At 44.7% G+C, this 18,436-nt stretch overlaps 2 protein-coding genes across 5 annotated transcripts in view; both read right to left on the bottom strand.

Moving 5' to 3' along the window:
• The window catches only part of LOC106612244 (histone-lysine N-methyltransferase, H3 lysine-36 specific), a 45,259-nt gene extending 30,776 nt beyond the window's left edge, over positions 1–14,483 (bottom strand). Inside the window, exons 1-10 of one of the 3 annotated variants that reach the window (XM_045724219.1) lie at positions 14,216–14,483; positions 11,435–12,339; positions 10,989–11,130; positions 10,160–10,332; positions 7,866–9,897; positions 7,044–7,766; positions 6,637–6,788; positions 1,800–1,994; positions 1,519–1,641; positions 1,200–1,323 (exon numbers count right to left, since the gene is read on the bottom strand). In XM_045724219.1, the coding sequence (XP_045580175.1) occupies positions 1,200–1,323; positions 1,519–1,641; positions 1,800–1,994; positions 6,637–6,788; positions 7,044–7,766; positions 7,866–9,897; positions 10,160–10,332; positions 10,989–11,130; positions 11,435–12,322 (4,552 nt within the window). In that variant the 5' untranslated portion in view covers positions 12,323–12,339; positions 14,216–14,483. Of the gene's footprint in view, positions 1–1,199; positions 1,324–1,518; positions 1,642–1,799; positions 1,995–6,636; positions 6,789–7,043; positions 7,767–7,865; positions 9,898–10,159; positions 10,333–10,988; positions 11,131–11,434; positions 12,340–12,531; positions 12,825–12,971; positions 13,630–14,215 lie in introns of those variants that run through there. The other 2 variants (XM_045724218.1, XM_045724220.1) reach the window with 2 other exon arrangements.
• A 282-nt stretch (positions 14,484–14,765) lies between these two features.
• LOC123744679 (UPF0461 protein C5orf24 homolog) lies at positions 14,766–17,263 on the bottom strand. 2 transcript variants are annotated; one of them, XM_045724222.1, is made up of 2 exons: positions 16,853–17,263; positions 14,766–16,435 (listed from the first exon to the last, which is right to left on the bottom strand). In XM_045724222.1, exon 2 carries the CDS (start codon positions 16,430–16,432, stop codon positions 15,743–15,745), a length of 690 nt encoding a protein of 229 aa, XP_045580178.1. In that variant the 5' UTR covers positions 16,433–16,435; positions 16,853–17,263; the 3' UTR covers positions 14,766–15,742. The 2 variants fall into 2 exon arrangements, with proteins under 2 accessions (XP_045580178.1, XP_045580177.1); XM_045724221.1 differs by having other exon boundaries at positions 14,766–16,255; positions 16,853–17,261.
• Between the last annotated feature and the right edge of the window lie 1,173 nt (positions 17,264–18,436).

Genomic DNA, 18,436 nt, shown 5'->3' with positions numbered 1-18,436 from the left:
TCACTCGCTCTGAGACTTGGAGTAGTTTTTCCCCTTGCTCTGCATGTGTAACGCTGCTTCGAGGGTGGCTGTTGTCGATGTGTTCCTGGTTTGAGCCCAGGTAAGAGCGAGGAGCGGGACGGAAGCTATACTGTTAGACTGGCAATACTAAGTGCCTATAAGAACATCCAATAGTCAAAGGTATATGAAATACAAATCGTCCTATAATTCCTATAATAACTACAAGCTAAAACTTCTTACCTGGGAATATTGAAGACTCATGTTAAAAGGAACCACCAGCTTTCATATGGTCTCATGTTCTGAGCAAGGAACTTAAACGTTAGCTTTCTAACATGGCACATATTGCACTTTTACTTTCTTCTCCAACACTTTGTTTTTGCATTATTTAAACCAAATTGAACATGTTTCATTATTTATTTGAGGCTAAATTGATGTATTATATTAAGTTAAAATAAGTGTTCATTCAGTATTGTTGTAATTGTCATTATTACAAATAAAAAAATAAAAAATAAAAAAAATGGCCTATTAATCGGAATCGGCTTTTTTTGGTCCTCCAATAACCGGTATCGGCGTTGAAAAATAATAATCGGTCAACCTCTACTTCTGACCCCCTGGAATTGTGATACAGTGAATTATAAGTGAAATAATCTGTCTGTAAACAATTGTTGGAAAAATGACTTGTGTCATCCACAAAGTAGATGTCCTAACCGACTTGCAAAAACTATAGTTTGTTAACAAGAAATTTGTGGAGTGGTTGAAAAACGAGTTTTAATGACTCCAACCTAAGTGTATGTAAACTTCCGACTTCAACTGTACATTGTGGGTATAGAAATAGAATACCTCTGTCAGATGCAGAGATAACATCTATGAGCATGACAGTATCACTGTACAGGTGTAAGAACTCAGTAACAGTGTTAAGCCAAGGTGAATATGTGTATAGGTGAGGCTGCACCAGGTCTACATGGCTCCTGTAAGATTAAAATGGTGCCAGGTAGCCTAGCGGTGAAGAGCATTAGACCAATAACCGAAAAGTTGCTGGTTCGAATCCCCGAGCCGAATAGGTGAAAAATCTGTCGATGTGCCTTTGAGCAAGGCACTAAACCCTAATTGCTCCTGTAGGTTGTTTTGGATAAGAGCGTCTGCTAAATGAGTCAAATGTAAATGGACAGACAGGTGTACAGGGATAGGTAGAGACTCACCTTTAGTGCATTCACAACAGATGAACTTCCCTCTAGGGGCTTCTGATAGGCCGATACACTGCAGGTGGAACGCCCCACAGCACTGACCCTCACACAGCAGCAGCTCACCTGTCCTCTCACACACCTGCAAGACACACACACACACACACACATTTTAGTCTTGCGTTACGATACTCCCAAATCTCATTCATCCCTCGGCTATTGGGAACAGTTATTTCTGAACTAATGTGAGAAAGCCTGGAAATAAAACTTAGAGCTATTTTTACTGTTCCTGCCTCTACAAAATAGAAAGGTTGTGGCATGTTGTTGGTTGACCGACCTGACAGACATTCTCCTTCATGGATGCAGCTCCTCCTTTCTCTCCTGTGTTCCTCTTAGTGCTGGAGAACAGGGACCCTTCACCAGGGAGGGAGAAACTGTCATTCAGACCAGGAGAGAACACCTGGAGGAGAGGTGTTATTACACAACATATTGGTTAAGGTGTAGGGGTTTAGCACCCTGTTTTACAGCACTGGTACATTATACCTCAGGTGAATGCTGACATCATAGCATGAAACCAGTCATCTTTTCACACAGGTTGAAAAAGGTGTTAATGCTGACCTCAGGTTTGGGTGTTCTCTCTCCGTTGGTGTGGCTCTCTCCTCCCACCCCAGGACTGATCTTCTCGGTCTCTTCCTTGGGGGTGGGGAGCACCGTAGGGATAGAGGGCCAGGCGGAGGAGGATGCCTGCAGAGAAACCATGCTCTCTGGAGTTGTCAAGCTGGATACAGGCACTTCTTCCTTCACAGACTTAGCCTGTTATAGAAATGACATAGAATAACAGTCAAAGGTTTGGACACACCTACTCATTCAAGGGTTTTTCTTTATTTTTACTATTTTCTACATTGTAGAATAATAGTGAAGACATCAAAACTATGAAATACCACATATGGAATCATGTAGTCACCAAATAAGGTGTTAAATCAAAATATATTTTATATTTGAGATTCTTCAAAGTAGCTACCCTTTGCCTTAATGACAGCTTTGCACACTCTTGGCATTCTTTCAACCAGCTTCATCTGGAATGCTTTTCCAACAGTCTTGAAGGAGTTCCCACATATGCTGAGCACTTGTTGGCTGCTTTTCCTTCACTATGCGGTCCAACTCATCCCAAACCATGTCAATTGGGTTGAGGTCGGGTGATTGTGAAGGCCAGGTCATCTGATGCAGCACCCCACTCCATCCTTCTTGGTCAAAAAGCCCTTACACAGCCTGGAGGTGTGTTGGGTCATTGTCCTGTTGAAAAACAAATGATTGTCCCACTAAGCGCAAACCAGACGGGATGGCGTATTGCTGCAGAATGCTGTGGTAGCCATGCTTGTTAAGTGTGCCATGAATTCTAAATAAATCACTGACAGTGTCACCAGCAAAGCACCCCCACACATCACACCTCCTCCTCCATGCTTCACGGTGGGAACCACACATGTAGAGATCATTTGTTCACCTACTCTGCGTCTCACAATGACACGGCGTTTGGAAACAAAAATCTCAAATTTGGACTCATCAGACCAAAAGGACAGATTTCCACCGGTCTAATGTCCACTGCTTGTGTTTCTTGGCCCAAGCATGTCTCTTCTTATTATTGGTGTCCTTTAGTAGTGGTTTCGTTGCAGCAATTTGACCATGAAGGCCTGACTCACGCAGTCTCCTCTGAACAGTTGATGTTGAGATGTGTCTGTTGAACTCTGTGAAGTATTTATTTGGGCTGCAATTTCTGAGGTGCAGTTAACTCTAATGAACGTATCCTCTGCAGCAGAGGTACAGTGGCTTGCAAAAGTATTCACACCCCTTTGCATTTTTCCTATTTTGTTGCCTTACAACCTGGAATGAAAATATATTATTGGGGGGTTTGTATCATTTTGATTTACACAACATGCCTACCACTTCAAAAATGCAAAATATTTTTTGGTGAAACAAACAAGAACTAAGACAAAAAAACTGAAAACTTGAGCGTGCATCAATATTCACCCCCCAAATCCAATACTTTGTAGAGCCACCTTTTGCAGCAATTACAGCTGCAAGTCTCATGGGGTATGTCTCTATAAGCTTGGCACATCTAGCCACAGGGATTTTTGCCCATTAATCAAATTGGATGAGTTCCGCTGGTGTACAGCAATCTTTAAGTCATACCACAGATTTTCAATTGGATTGAGGTCTGGGCTTTGACTAGGCCATTCCAAGACATTTAAATGTTTCCCCTTAAACCACTCGAGTGTTGCTTTAGCAGTATGCTTAGGGTCATTGTCCTGCTGTAAGGTGAACCTCCGTCCAAGTCTCAAATCTCTGGAAGACAAACAGGTTTCCCTCAAGAATTTCTTTGTATTCAGCGCCCTCCATCATTCCTTCAATTCTGACCAGTTTCCCAGTCCCTGCCAATGAAAAACATCCCCACAGCATGATGCTGCCACCACCATGCTTCACTGTGGGGATGGTGTTCTCGGGGTGATGAGAGGTGGGTTTGCGCCAGGTATAGCGTTTTGCTTGATGGCCAAAAAGATACATTTTAGTCTCATCTGACCAGAGTACCTTCTTCGATATGTTTGGGGAGTCTCCCACATGCCTTTTGGTGAACACCAAACGTGTTTGCTTATTTTTGTCTTTAAGCAATGATCTCTTCCGTAAAGCCCAGCTCTGTGGAGTGTACGGCTTAAAGTGGTCCTATGGACAAATACTCCAATCTCCGCTGTGGAGCTTTGCAGCTCCTTCAGGGTTATCTTTGGTCTCTCTGTTGCCTCTCTGATTAATGCCCTCCTTGCCTGGTCCATGAGTTTTGGTGGGCGGCCCTCTCTTGGCAGGTTTGTTGTGGTTCCATATTCTTTCCATTTTAAATAATGGATTTAATGGTGCTCCGTGGGATGTTCAAAGTTTCAGACATTTTTTTATAACCCAACCCTGATCTGTACTTCTCCACAACTTTGTCCCTGTCCTGTTTGGTGAGCTCCTTGGTCTTCATAGTGCCCCTTTCTTGGTGGTGTAGACTCTGGGGCCTTTCAGAACAGGTGTATATATTCTGAGATCACGTGACAGATCATGTGACACTTAGACTGCACACAGGTGGACTTTATTTCACTAATTATATGACTTCTTTAGGTAATTGTTGCACCAGATCTTATTTAGGGGCTTCATAGCAAAGGGGGTGAATAAATATGCAAGCACCACTTGTCTGTTTTTTATTTTTTAGATTTTTTTAAAATAAGTTCTTTTTTTCATTTCACTTCGCCAATTTGGACTAGTATGTCCATCACATACAATCCAAATAAAAATCCATTCAAATTACAGGTTGTAATGCAACAAAATAGGAAAAACACTAAGGGGGAAGAATACTTTTGCAAGGCACTGTAACTCTGGGTCTTTCTTTCCTGTAGCTGTCCTCATGACAGCCAGTTTCATCATAGCGCTTGATGGTTTTTGTGATGGCACTTGAAGTGCCAAAGTTCATGAAATTTCCGGATAGACTGACCTTCATGTCTTAAAGTAATGATGGACTGTCGTTTCTCTTTGCTTATTTGAGCTGTTCTTGACAGAATCTGGACTTGGTCTTTTACCAAATAGGGCTATCTTCTGTATACCACCTTTACCTTGTCACAACAGATTGGCTCAAATGCAATTCGAAGGAAAGAAATTCCACAAATTAACTTTTAACAAGGCACACCTGTTAATTGAAATGCATTCCAGGTGACTACCTCATAAAGCTGGTTGAGATAATGCTGAGTGTGCAAAGCTGTCATCAGGGCAAAGGGTGGCTACTTTGAAGAATCTCAAATATAACATATATTTTGATTTGTTTAACACTTTCTTGGTTACTACATGATTCCATATATGTTATTTCACCAACTACTTCTCCGACAGAGTTCAGTGCGTCAAATCTGAGGGCCTGTTGTCCGGGCCTCTGGAAGTCTCTATGGAGGTGCCACAGGGTTCAATTCTTGGGCCGACTCTCTTCTCTGTATATATCAATGATGTCGCTCTTGCTGCTGGTGAGTCTGATCCACCTCTACGCAGACGACACCATTCTGTATACTTCTGGCCCTTCTTTGGACACTGCGTTAACAACCCTCCAGACGAGCTTCAATGCCATACAGCTCTCCTTCCATGGCCTCCAACTGCGCCTAAATACAAGTAAAACTAAATGCATGCTCTTCAACCGATCGCTGCCTGCACCTGCCCGCCCGTCCAGCACCACTACTCTGGACGGTTCTGACTTAGAATATGTGGACAACTACAAATACCTAGGTGTCTGGTTAGACTGTAAACTCTCCTTCCAGACTCACATAAAATATCTCCAAACCAAAGTTAAATGTAGAATTGGCTTCCTATTTCGTAACAAAGCATCCTTCACTCATGCTGCCAAACATACCCTCGTAAAACTGACCATCTTACCGATCCTCGACTTTGGCGATGTCATTTACAAAATAGCCTCCAACACCCTACTCAACAAATTGGACGCAGTCTATCACAGTGCCATCCGTTTTGTCACCAAAGCCCCAAATACTACCCACCACTGCGACCTGTATGCTCTCATTGGCTGGCCCTCGCTTCATACTCGTCGCCAAACCCACTGGCTCCAGGTCATCTACAAGACCCTGCTAGGTTAAGTCCCGCCTTATCTCTGCTCGCTGGTCACCATAGCTGCACCCACCCATAGCAGGCGTTCCAGCAGGTATATCTCACTTGTCACCCCCAAAGCCAATTCCTCCTTTGGCCGCCTCTCCTTCCAGTTCTCTGCTGCCAATGACTGGAACGAACTACAAAACCTCTGAAACTGGAAACACTTATCTCCCTCACTAGCTTCAAGCACCAGCTGTCAGAGCAGCTCACAGATCACTGCATCTGTACATAGCCCATCTATAAATAGCCCAAACAACTACCTCTTCCCCTACTGTATTTACTTATTTATTTTGCTCCTTTGCACCCCAGTATTTCTACTTTGCACACTCATCTACTGTCAAATCTACCATTCCAGTGTTTTAATTGTATTTACTTCGCCACCATGGCCTATTTATTGCCTTTACCTCCCTTATCTCACCTCATTTGCTCACATCGTACATAGACTTATTTTTCTACTGTATTATTGACTGTATGTTTGTTTCACTCCATGTGTAACTCTGTGTTGTTGTTTTTGTCGCACTGCTTTGCTTTATCTTGGCCAGGTCGCAGTTGTAAATGAGAACTTGTTCTCAACTTGCCTACCTGGTGAAATAAAAATAAATACATTTCATAGTTTTGATGTATTCACTATTATTCTACAATGTAGAGAACAGTAAAAATAAAATAAAAACCTGGAATGAGTAGGTGTGTCCAAACATTTGACTGGTAGTGTAATTAGACCAGTTTCAGAGTGGTACTGTAGCAGTATAGATCTGTAAATATGGCTGTTGATTAGTTCATTCCGCCTTACCTGAGTGTCCCTGACTTCTGTTTTCATCTCTGTCTGCACACTCTGGTTCTTAAACTCCTTCTTTGGAGGACTGACTGACACTTCTTCTGTGGTGCATTCCAGGACCTTGTGAGACGGCTTCCTTGGCCTCTTCCTTTCCAGGGATACTGGGTCTGGGGAATGACCAGACATTTAAATACCCAAAATCTACTGTATCTGAAAATATGAGGAGGATTTGTTTTCATTATCATAACTACTTTCCCCAACGGAGCTACTTTCCCCCAACAGAGCTACTTTCCCCAATGGAACTACTTTCCCCAACGGAGCTACTTTCCCCAATATAATATTTCTGCCTCTTGTATTACATAAGACAGCATTGCCGTATGAGAGATGTTTTTGGAGAAAAAAACATTTGACTGTCTGCTTACCAGAGGGCAGAGGAGGGTTTGTGCCATCAAATGATGAGTCAGTAGAGAAAGAGGTCACTGCTGGGGGTTGTTTGGATAATGATTCTATAACACGGTGGAGGACATCTTGAGACAGACTCTCCGCTGGCTCCCCAGAGGTAGGGCCAGGGGTGGGGCTGGCTGGCTTCCCAGAGGTAGGGCCAGGGGTAGGGCTGGCTGGCTTCCCAGAGGTAGGGCCAGGGATTGGGCTGGCTGGCTCCCCAGAGGTAGGGCCAGGGATTGGGCTGGCTGGCTCCCCAGAGGTAGGGCCAGGGTTGGGGCTGGCTAGCTTCCCAGAGGTAGGGCCAGGGTTGGGGCTGGCTGGCTCCCCAGAGGTAGGGCCAGGGGTGGGGCTGGCTGGCTCCCCAGAGGTAGGGCCAGGGGTGGGGCTGGCTGGCTCCCCAGAGGTAGGGCCAGGGGTGGGGCTGGCTGGCTCCCCAGAGGTAGAGCCAGGGGTAGGGCTGGCTGGCTCCCCAGAGGTAGGGCCAGGGGTGGGGCTGGCTGGCTCCCCAGAGGTAGGGCCAGGGGTAGGGCTGGGTGTAGATGTGTACATTAGCAGGGCTGGGGCTGAAGAATGGCTCAGAGGGGTTTTGGAAGATTCCAGAGGTTTCTTTATTTTTTTCTTTGGGGAGAAGTATTGTTCCTCCTCTGTGGATTCCAGCAGTCTTTTGCTGGGTTTCCTCAGCCGTTTGTTTTCAGAATGTTCTGTGGGAATAAATAATTGATCAATCAATTAAATCTCTAAAAATAAAATAAAAAGCTAACATAAAACACTGCTGGTACTGAACCCCATTCAAGCCTTACCTGATGTGTCATCTTGCTTCTCCATCCCCAGGTTAAGATCAGGGGAGCTAATGGGGTCTGGTGTCCCTCCCTGGCAGTCTCTGTAGACCCCATTCACTTCCGCAAGCCCCTGCGGTGAGGCCACCCCACCCAGGACCCCTGGATCCTTCCCAGGCTTCACTGGCCCCTGCTGCGCAAACGTCTGCCAGCGCTTCTTAGGGGCCACTTTGGTACCCGGACTCTTGTCGAGGTAGGACGAGGAGTCAGCAGCAGAGGGGACAGAAGGAAGAGGAGGGGGGCTGAGGCCAGGCTCAGCCAGGTCGGCGTGCCCAGAGACAAACTCCCTCCCCCAGGCTAGGTCGGCCAACTCGGGAGAGAGACCACCGATGGTGGCCCTGAGCTTGGCTGGTGGCCTCTGCTTCCTCCGCTGCTGCTTCTCCACCGCGTTCGCCACCATCTGAGCCAGCACCGTTTTCCCTTCAAGTTTGTATGTGTCGTTTTTCATGATGGGTTTAGTTTTGGACTTGGGTTTGGCAGGTGTGCTCTTGGGTGTTGGCGAGCTCGCATGCTGGCCGTTTTGGATTTTGGTCCCCGTTGGTGTCCAGTCCCCGCCAGCAGCAGCGTTAAGGGGGTCGTCTGGTGGTTGGGCGGTGGCTATGACCATGGGTTCTTCCTGGATGAGGGCTTGCGAGGGAGGCATGGTCAGGGGCTTGCCCTCTTTCTCCCTGGTATCATGCATGTCCTTCAGGAGCATCAGGAAAGTACTGAACTTGTAATTAGGCTCAGGTTTAAAATTAGTGTTAGAGTCCCCAGAGTCGCTCTCCTCCTTCACTAGGGATTTGAACGACAGCTCCTTGATATCCTGGAAAGTGTCCATGGGAGAGAGAGAGGAGGTGGGGGAAGAACAGGAGGATATGTCTGAGACAATGTTCTCTTCCTTGACCTTAATAGGGGTTATGACAGGCTTACTGGACCCTGGAGTCACATCTTCAGAGTTTTTCCACGAGCCGTTGTGGAGGTGCTTCCAATCAGACCCGGCCTGTTTTTTAGGAGAGCTAGCAGAGGATCTGGCTTTGTCTGGTGAAGAATCCCTGCTAGTAGACGACTCTGTTCTGATCTGAACAATATCGCTCACATCTTCATCATAAGAATGCACATTAAGCCTATCGTTTGTCAAGTTTTGGCTTGAGGCCAGCAGAGCCTCTTTGAGATCTGTCTCTTCCTCTGCTTTCAGGGCCCTGGTCATCAGACGTCTGCTGGAAGGGAGATGCAGAGAGGGCTTATCAAGAGCATTTTTATTAGTCAGTTCAGAAGAGCTGCCCAACTTCTGTTTTGACTGTAAAACATTTGTGTTTTTTGTAGTTCTGTAATTGAAAAGGGATTTGTTTACTAAAACGTTTGGGGATGAGGATGGGGAGATGGGATCTACATGCCTAGGAACCACCATGACCACATGTCTGTCTTTGTCCTTTTCAGGAGGAGTAGCCCGCTCCTTATTGCCCCCTTTCTCTGCCTCATCTTTTGAGGGTTCAGATGGTTTCTCTGTGTCTTCTATAGCAGGTTTCTCAGACCGTTTGGGACGCACAATGGTTGGTACAGAATCCAGGTCTGCGTATGGAGAGTCCTTGGGATCTTCTTCTTTCAGTGGATCAGCTGAGGCAGCAGGCAATTGGTTGGCCAGGTCTAGGATGCTTAGTGACTCTGTGGGACTTCCAGCTATATGACCAAAGATCTCCGCTAAACCCTTCCTCTTCTTCTTCTTCTTCTGGCAGGGTTTATTTTTGCTGCTACTGTCGTTCGCTACGGTCAGGTTGGCAGCAGGGGGATGTTCGTTTCTGTTGGGGGGAGGGCTGAAGGAGGGGGGTGCAGTGAGCATAGAGGAGGAACAAGAGGGTGCCTCGGATGGTTTTTCATCAGGCAGTGGAAAGGACACCCGCTCTTCACTGTTAGAGGGCATGGAAGAAGAGACAGCAGTATTCTTCAGCAGGTCAGGTAGGAGAAACTCAGCTTCCAGCACACCGACTTTCCACGACTCAAACAGACGCTTGGGTATCTACAGGGGAGAGATGATAGCCATCAAGAGAAAAGCGGCCAACTGTCAAAGACAGTTATTTCTAAATTATACGGAGTTTGTGGAATAGACAGCATTAGAGTAAAATCTTCCAGATATGTTTTGTGAGACATGCAATGAAACTATTCTGCACCTTTATAACAACAAAAGCAATTTGGGACTTGAAACATCACTATTAACAGCAACACACAATGCGATCTAAATTAAAAGCAACAGAAGTTGACAATTGTCTGTAGTTAGTTACTGTGTATTTGTAGTCCTTTTCCCTCTGTTTCCCTCTCCGTCTCAGCACAGGCAGGTCTGTAAACTGCTCTCCTCCTGTGAAGGGGTAGGTAACTTTCCCAGGTACCCAGGCATGGTCTGCCATCTCTCCCAGAGTCTCCACGTAATACATACGACAAGGACGACGACTGGGGACTGGAACAACAGAAAACACAAAGACAACTTGTTTCAACATTGATATAAATATTATGAATGGTAAATTATGACATTAACTAGATCAAAAGAACGGGGCTCATAAGATTCTAACTGCTGGCTATTACACAAAGATGAAGTAAGCTGTCAGGCTGAGAGCTGATACATTGAGTTGAAGTAGTTTATAGATAACTATCTGAGGATGACCCCCATGCTATATACCACAAACTATGTCAACTTTGGAGTGAAAAACAACAACATAAGATCAAGATCAAGGTGGTTCTCTCTTGCTGTTATATCTCCCCACAGAACCCAGAGGAGAGCTTCCCTTCTTTCCCCCACAGAACCCAGAGGAGAGCTTCCCTTCTTTCCCCCACAGAACCCAGAGGAGAGCTTCCCTTCTTTCCCCCACAGAACCCAGAGGAGAGCTTCCCTTCTTTCCCCCACAGAACCCAGAGGAGAGCTTCCCTTCTTTCCCCCACAGAACCCAGAGGAGAGCTTCCCTTCTTTCCCCCACAGAACCCAGAGGAGAGCTTCCCTTCTTTCCCCCACAGAACCCAGAGGAGAGCTTCCCTTCCTTCCCACTTTTAAATCAATGCTTTATGCCCTGACAACCTTGTGATACATTTAGATCCAACACCAATAATACAACTTCCCACCTTTCATGTGTGTGTGTATCCCCTCCAGAGGATCTATGGTAACTCTACAGGGCCACCAGGGGCGGCGGTTGAACTTGGCCCAGACCAGATCTCCCTCCAAGTACTGCACTGCTGGGAGGGGCTTCTTCTTTGGGCTGTTGGGCTGAACAAAAACAAAGACCTTACTACACATATAGGATCATTCCTTTGACAGTTCAAAAATTTTTAGAATCTAAAATTCAAAATGTGAAACATGGTCGATCGGCATATAGTGTATACAAAACCGAAACGATAAAATAAGAATGGCTCCTTGACAAATACTGTTCCAGGAGATTACACAGTATTTACAGAACTGTAGATAACATCAGATAACATCAGATATATTTTCAGAGCTACCCAGGATGCATCTGCCCCTAGGGTTATTATTATTATTATTATTATGATTCTCAGTAAGAGAGAGAACTCACATTAGAGTTGGTTCCAACAGGTGAGATGAGACCATGGTCAAGTGTGTCTCCTGTCATCGCACTGTCACTGTCGGAGTCCTGGTCCATACTCCAGCCATCCCCCATGGACATGTCAGGCAGGGCACTGGGGCTCAGAGTAGGGTCCAGTTCAGATAGACTCTTAGACATCAGGTTGAGAACAGAGGGCTTGTATGTGCTGTTATGGTCTACCCCTGAACCAGAGGTGGTGTTAGAGTCTGTGACTGTTCTGTCTCTGGCAGACTTAGAAGAGTGTTGTTGAAAAGATTCCAACTCTTCCTCCTCGTCGTCCTCATCCTCCCTGTCCCCACTGTCAAACAAGGTGGACTCGAAATGCAGGTATCCATTGGGGATGGGGGAGCAGCGCTCCAAACTATCAGAACTAACAGGAGAGAAACGGTTCTGATCTCGGATGGAATCCTCGCAGGGTTCTGTCTCCTCGTTACCGGGAGAGGGGGGCAGTCGGACCAGAGGAGTCCCACAACTAGAGCCTCCCACTGGGCTGTGAGAGTGCAAATGGTTCCTGGCGTCGAGCTCCTTAGGCTGGGGCCCGGGTCCCAGATCAGACCCAGGTCTGTGTACCATAGTGGAGAGATCCTGGAGCCTCAGCAGAGGACTGTAGCAGTGGGGCCTCTCCCTCTCTGCCTGGTTATACACGTAGCTAGGTGCCTGTTTGAGGGAGGAGGTTGACAGTTGCATGGCCACCGACGGTTGGTCTGTTGAACCATGCTTGGTGCTGCTGTTACACTGGTTTCCATAGGAAGTGGAAACTGAGAGGCCATTGGGGGGCCTCAGCTTTGGCTGGCCTGAGCTGTACACTGTGGCTGATGCTGAGCGCCCCCGAACAGCCCGTCTGTATGACCGATTCATGTTGTCATGGCTCCTTCCTGTCATAGTAAAAGGAAATGCACGTTAGGGGGGTCGAGGTCACAAAAGCTAAGTCTTCTAGTAAACAACCAGGTTTTTCCTATCCAGCTACAGTGTGGTCAATTCATATGATTCAGGCTCATGCACTGTTTGAAATTGCTACAATGTTACAAAACAAAAACCATACTGTCTGTCTGTAAATAACAACTCACATTCCACGCGACAATAACAGAAAGAAAGACTACCGCCATGCACCGCATAGCCTACACTAATCAGACGACATTGCATGGCTTCCCATCTGAAGGCCGTCCGTAGTTGCAGCAGAGAAGACAAAAAGATCAGGAAAACCCAGCGAGCGACCGGTGTGCTCTGCCCGGTTCACAGTCGAATCATATCTACTCGTTCTGTTTTTGTTAACAAAATAGAACGATCGCGAACACAAAAATGATAGAAGTGTGCAACACTGCTCACGCTGACAGCCTACCTGACTTTAGGGTAGTCAATACAGTCAAAGCCATCATACACAATGGTTCACACAAATTGCCTACAGAGCCTATAAAAACCGACATAGGAAGCTCCCATTCTAACTCACAAAAGGGCGGTTCAAAACGTTTAAAAACATCGTGTGAATTAAAAAACGCAAGAATCTTACCATTTGGAGCTCGGTCACAATAAAACCAACAGCGGGTCTTTCAGATTGGGGCATGAAGCGTATGTTTTTTTCGATTTGTGAAAGCGGATCTGCACAATCCCAGCAGTAGTAGGCCAAGAAAGACCCAGAGCTCTCATTCTCTCCCCTTCACCTCCTGTACTATCTCATCAACTTCGGCCTTAACAAAACAGAGTCACCAATGGACAAAATATAATTAAAGCCTTCCATTTTAGTGCATCAAAAGTCAGTGTAGCCTATACCACCTTGGTCCCTAGCAATTACAATTTCATATTTACATGATTGTTTTGCGGGCTGTCGAATTGTGCCTCTGGTTATGTTAAAACAAGCCCTGCTCGACTAACTGGCTGTGTTGGCGAGCAGAGCTGAGCAACCAATCCGCACAGCTACCCAACCCCCAGTCTGCGGAGCCGCGGATCACAGCACGTCGGGCCGGGTACTCTCTCTCTCTCACCCTATCAGTCACTACACAACACTCTACAGTCACGCAGACAAATCCAGGTGCACCATCTCAAATAAAAGCGGGGGCTATGACGTATACCCTCGTGTGTTTTAGCCAACATACATGAAACCCTCGGCTAGATAATATAAGACTATTTATTATGGGGTTATGTGAGGGGATTGGTATTCCGCACTGATAAACCATTGCGCCATTGGTTTCCTTTTCCCAACAAAGGCGTAACTTGTTTCCTCCATTTTGGATAGCAGAAAGATAGAGACGAATCTGTGGCCACAACAAACGCGGATCAATAGTTCGCATGTGCTCGACGGGAAAAGAGCGCACGCTGATGAGGCCTGGTTAAAGTTTTAAAATAGACTATGCGCCATATTGCCTGACAGCAGAGAAAATAGGTCATGGCGCGTCAAAAACATGTCGGCGGCAATAAACATGTCAATGGTAGGGGCAAAGCCCCAAATTAAGTCGAACCCCTTGACATCATGCTGTGAATGAGGTGTAATGTAATAGAATATTGTTATTTAGGCTAAATGCCTATCAGTTTCCCCCACGTATCCTGCAATAAATTCGCATTGAAATAACAGCAGGATATAAGGAGAATGCGCCTTGCATAGTGGCCACACAAAAGGCTCGCCATACTTGCAGTGGTGGCCTACCGCAACTGTAATAAACTCGCTTTGCACAATGCACACAACTGCTACATCGAAATGACAGATGTCAAACAGGCTACAGACATTATTGTATAGCCAATTCTAATTAATCGTATTACCTGATAGGCAAGCTGCTCTTCATTGATGACCAATCTGCCGATTTGTAACCTTGCGAGGCCGTCACTCAGGAGACGGTGAACGAAGAAAAGGCACATGCAATGTCAGGGGCCCAGACAATAAGAAAATTAGATAGGATTTTTTTTCAAAGTGGCCAAATGTTTTTATGTTGAAATGATATGAAATGTCTTGTTCTTTTTTCCTCATTCAATATGAGTTTCTCAGTTCTATGAGATTCACAACACAGGCCATTTGTAATTCTGGGCCCATGTAATACACCATACCCATGTTTTTGTACATATATCTTCTTAGAAACATTATAATAGGATGTGAATGTCAGGATTGAAACAGAATTCCTTATATTGATCTTGAAGAGTAGTTGGACATGCAATCAGTGTTTTATAAAGGTGGGGTCCACTGGCCCATAGTGGGACCTGGACCCCATGATATGAAAACATGGACATAGGTCTTTGTCTGCACTTTACAAACACAATTGTCTATACTATTGTCAATAGACTACACACCATTAAAATATCAGCCAAGACAATATGATCATTTTGGAATGACCATTTCATTATTTTTGGGGGGGTCATACATACATTACAATATCGTTACACATACTCCACCACCTAGCGTTTTCTCTCTAAAATTATAGCTCCTACTCAACAGCATAACGACATTTCATTCTGGGTTTGCTTTTATCAAGTGATAGTTACCGTGTAAGAACAAAGAATAATACATTACATTGAGAAGACAAAAACCATTCATATTTACAAAGTGTTAGAAATAACAATTGCTATGTCGTCAAATAAGTATTATGAGAGGTTTTCAGATGCACAGTTCAAGCGAAATGACAGAAACTGTGTTATAACAATGTTATATCGCATTGAATCCAGTCCCATGTCTCGTAATGCTGCATATAAACACAAATGAAATACATGTCATACCAGACAACACAAAAAGACACAAACACTGCCACATGCACTCTGGGAGAAGCTTAAGATTCACGTTTTGCTAGTTTTTTTGTGTTGTTTTCTACTCCGACAAATGTTTTCAATGACAAGAAGACTACTAATAATAAAGCACATTATATCAGAGCATAACATAAACAGATGAATAAAACAGATCAGATATTTAAACATTTGAACAAAACAACAACCCTTCTCCAGACAGCGAGCATTTGAACAGATTATGATGAATAGTAGGCTATTTCTCTCATTCCTGTTTAGCTAAAGTATATTGATTGTATTTATTATATGTCTCACCATGCAATCTCTGTAAAATAAGATAGCAAACTTATTGAGAAAAAAAAGAGAGCGATTTCAGTCTTTGGATAGGGACAGAGTAAATGGTGACGATATCAGCAGAGTACATTGAAGAGAGGAGGAGCCATTCTTAGGTAGCCAGTGCCAGACCTATCCAAAAGTCAACCCATATTTTGGCTACATGAGTCCCTTCTGGTCATCAACATCCTTTAGGACAAGCACTCAAATATGAGTTCTAGGCAATAGATAGAAACACAGGCATAACTACTCGTTAGTTTCCTCCACTTTGCCAGTAGACTCACGCAAGCCTCGTTTCTGCATCAGGGTGTAAGGGAAAGGTGCCACTTCGCAGCTGGCATAGTCCAGTTTCTTGGCTCCGCCGCCGCAGTTACTGAAGTCTAGTTTCTTGGTACCATCACAGCTCCCATACTCCAGTTTCTTGAGCCGAGCCAGAGTCTTGATGCTACCAGGAGGCCTCCCAGGGCTAACCTTGTAGCCCGCCGCTTTGGTTGTACCCAGAGGCCTGCCGGGACTGGTCTTGAACCCCGCAGCTTTCGTGGTCCCCAACGGACGTCCGGTGCTTGTCCGGTAACCGGCTGACTTAGTGGTCCCCGAGGGTCTCCCTCTACGGCCGGATTTGACGACACTTCCTTTTTTTTTCTTGGAGCTCTCTGGCCCAGTTGGAGCCTCACTGGGCCCTCGGATCCTCACTGTCTGAGCGTGGAACTCATTCTGGGTCTCTTGTTGCATTTGACACGGCATGGGTTTGTGCATGCCCTGTGGAAGAGGGGGTAGGTTAGGGCGAGGCAGCTGTAGAGTAGGAGGTGGGGGCGAAGGGTAGAATTTGTTGGATTGCGAGCTACATAAGTCAAAGTGGCTGGTTGGGTGTTGACATTCCTCTGCAAGGCCACTCATGCAATAGTCATTGCTGCTGCTAGTGACTTGGTGCATCATTTTCTGTTGAGGGGTACACATGAAAGGTAAACAGGTTCAGCATTGGTATGTGTGACACAGAATTACTTGCATGCACAAAAACACACACATAAACGCACGCACGCACGCACACACATACACAAAATAAAAACCTAATATGGTGATGCACATCACAACACTATGTGATAGATATGTTATAAAGTATATATTCTATTCGCTAACATCTTGTCCAATTCGAACGGCTATTGTGTTGCAAAACCATATCCGGTGTTAATGCAATATGCAACATACAGTGAAGTGTCTCGCTATTATGCGTTTACAAACCCAAAAATACAACAGCTGTATAATGAGGCAATGGGCGCTACTACAATGCAATACACGAATAAAACTGCTGCATTTCCAAGTACATTTTGAGAACATAAAAACGATAAAATCACAAACCTAATTTGAAGGCGGATCATGGATGCAATGGGTTAAATATGAAACGGATAGATTTTCCATTCTTGACCGCCACAACATCATGATACAAACGGATGCATTCTACGCCCTATAATCCATGGATATTGACTTGATCCTGGTTTACATTATGCGCCGGGTATTTCATCTTTATTTAATCTTCTAGGACAGAGGTTTAAATGAGAAAGGTAGCCATTTTCGTCTGATTTTTTTTTTTTTATAAAATAGGAGGGGATCAAAGCGCATGCGCGCGGGACTTCAAGGAAACGTGCCCTATAAAGCCATTCACAATAATAATAATAATACAAAAAACATGTAATCCTGCCATAATGCGATCAGAAATATAGGATATTATGCATTTCGTTCGTAATCCTGGTTTTGAAATCGTGGACATTGTGTCCAGGAAATGAACGCAGATGTTTAAGAAACGGTCGTCACTAGTTACCACAGCTACAGTCATAAACCCCGCCTATTTCTACAATTTATCTTCTTAAAATGTTAACCACATTGCTTAACATTAACCACATTGCTAACTTTATGCCTAACCCCAACCTTATATTAAGACCGAAAAGCTAATTTGTGTTTTCATGAATTTCTACGATATAGGCAACTTTGACTTTGTGGCTGTGGTAACTAGTGGAAACCTTTCAAACAGGTTTATGAATACTGTACTTTCAGTAGGTGGTAGCATAACAATGATTAATTTAAGTACAGGATTAAAAACATGCTTAATCTACTAAACCGTGTAATCTAACTAAAATTAACCTGACCTTAGTGGTAAAGCAATCTAATGTACAGAACTCAGATCAGTTTTTCCTGTAAAGTATCATACATTTGTGTAGTCAGCTCAGCTATCCCCATTGAGACCGTGTCTGTGCCTTGACCTAGGTTGGGCAAAACTAAGCATGGCGGTGTTCGCTTTAGCAATCTCACTAGAATAAAAACCTCCTCCATTCCTGCCATTATTGAAAGAGATCGTTATACCTCACATGTCAAAATAGGGCTACTTAATGTTAGATCCCTCATTTCAAAGGCAGTTATAGTCAATGAACTAATCACTGATCATAATCTTGATGTGATTGGCCTGACTGAAACATGGCTTAAGCCTGATGAATTACCTGTGTTAAATGAAGCCTCACCTCCTGGTTACACTAGTGACCATATCCCCCGCGCATCCCGCAAAGGCGGAGGTGTTGCTAACATTTACAATAGCAAATTTCAATTTACAAAAAAACAACAACGACGTTTTCATCTTTTGAGCTTCTAGTCATGAAATATATGCAGCCTACTCAATCACTTTTTATAGCTACTGTTTACAGGCCTCCTGGGTCATATACAGCGTTCCTCACTGAGTTCCCTGAATTCCTATCGGACATTGTAGTCACAGCAGATAATATTGAAATATTTGGTGACTTTAATATTCACGTGGAGAAGTCCACAGACCCACTCCAAAAGGCTTTCGGAGCCATCATCGACTCAGTGGGTGTTGTCCAACATGTCTCTGGACCTACTCACTGCCACAGTCATACTCTGGACCTAGTTTTGTCCCATGGAATAAATGTTGTGGAT

This window comes from Salmo salar, chromosome ssa09, assembly GCF_905237065.1.
Source record: "Salmo salar chromosome ssa09, Ssal_v3.1, whole genome shotgun sequence".
NCBI classification, from domain to species: domain Eukaryota; kingdom Metazoa; phylum Chordata; class Actinopteri; order Salmoniformes; family Salmonidae; genus Salmo; species Salmo salar.
Note: the sequence above shows the minus strand (reverse complement) of the source record. Positions and strands in the feature narration are given on the sequence as shown.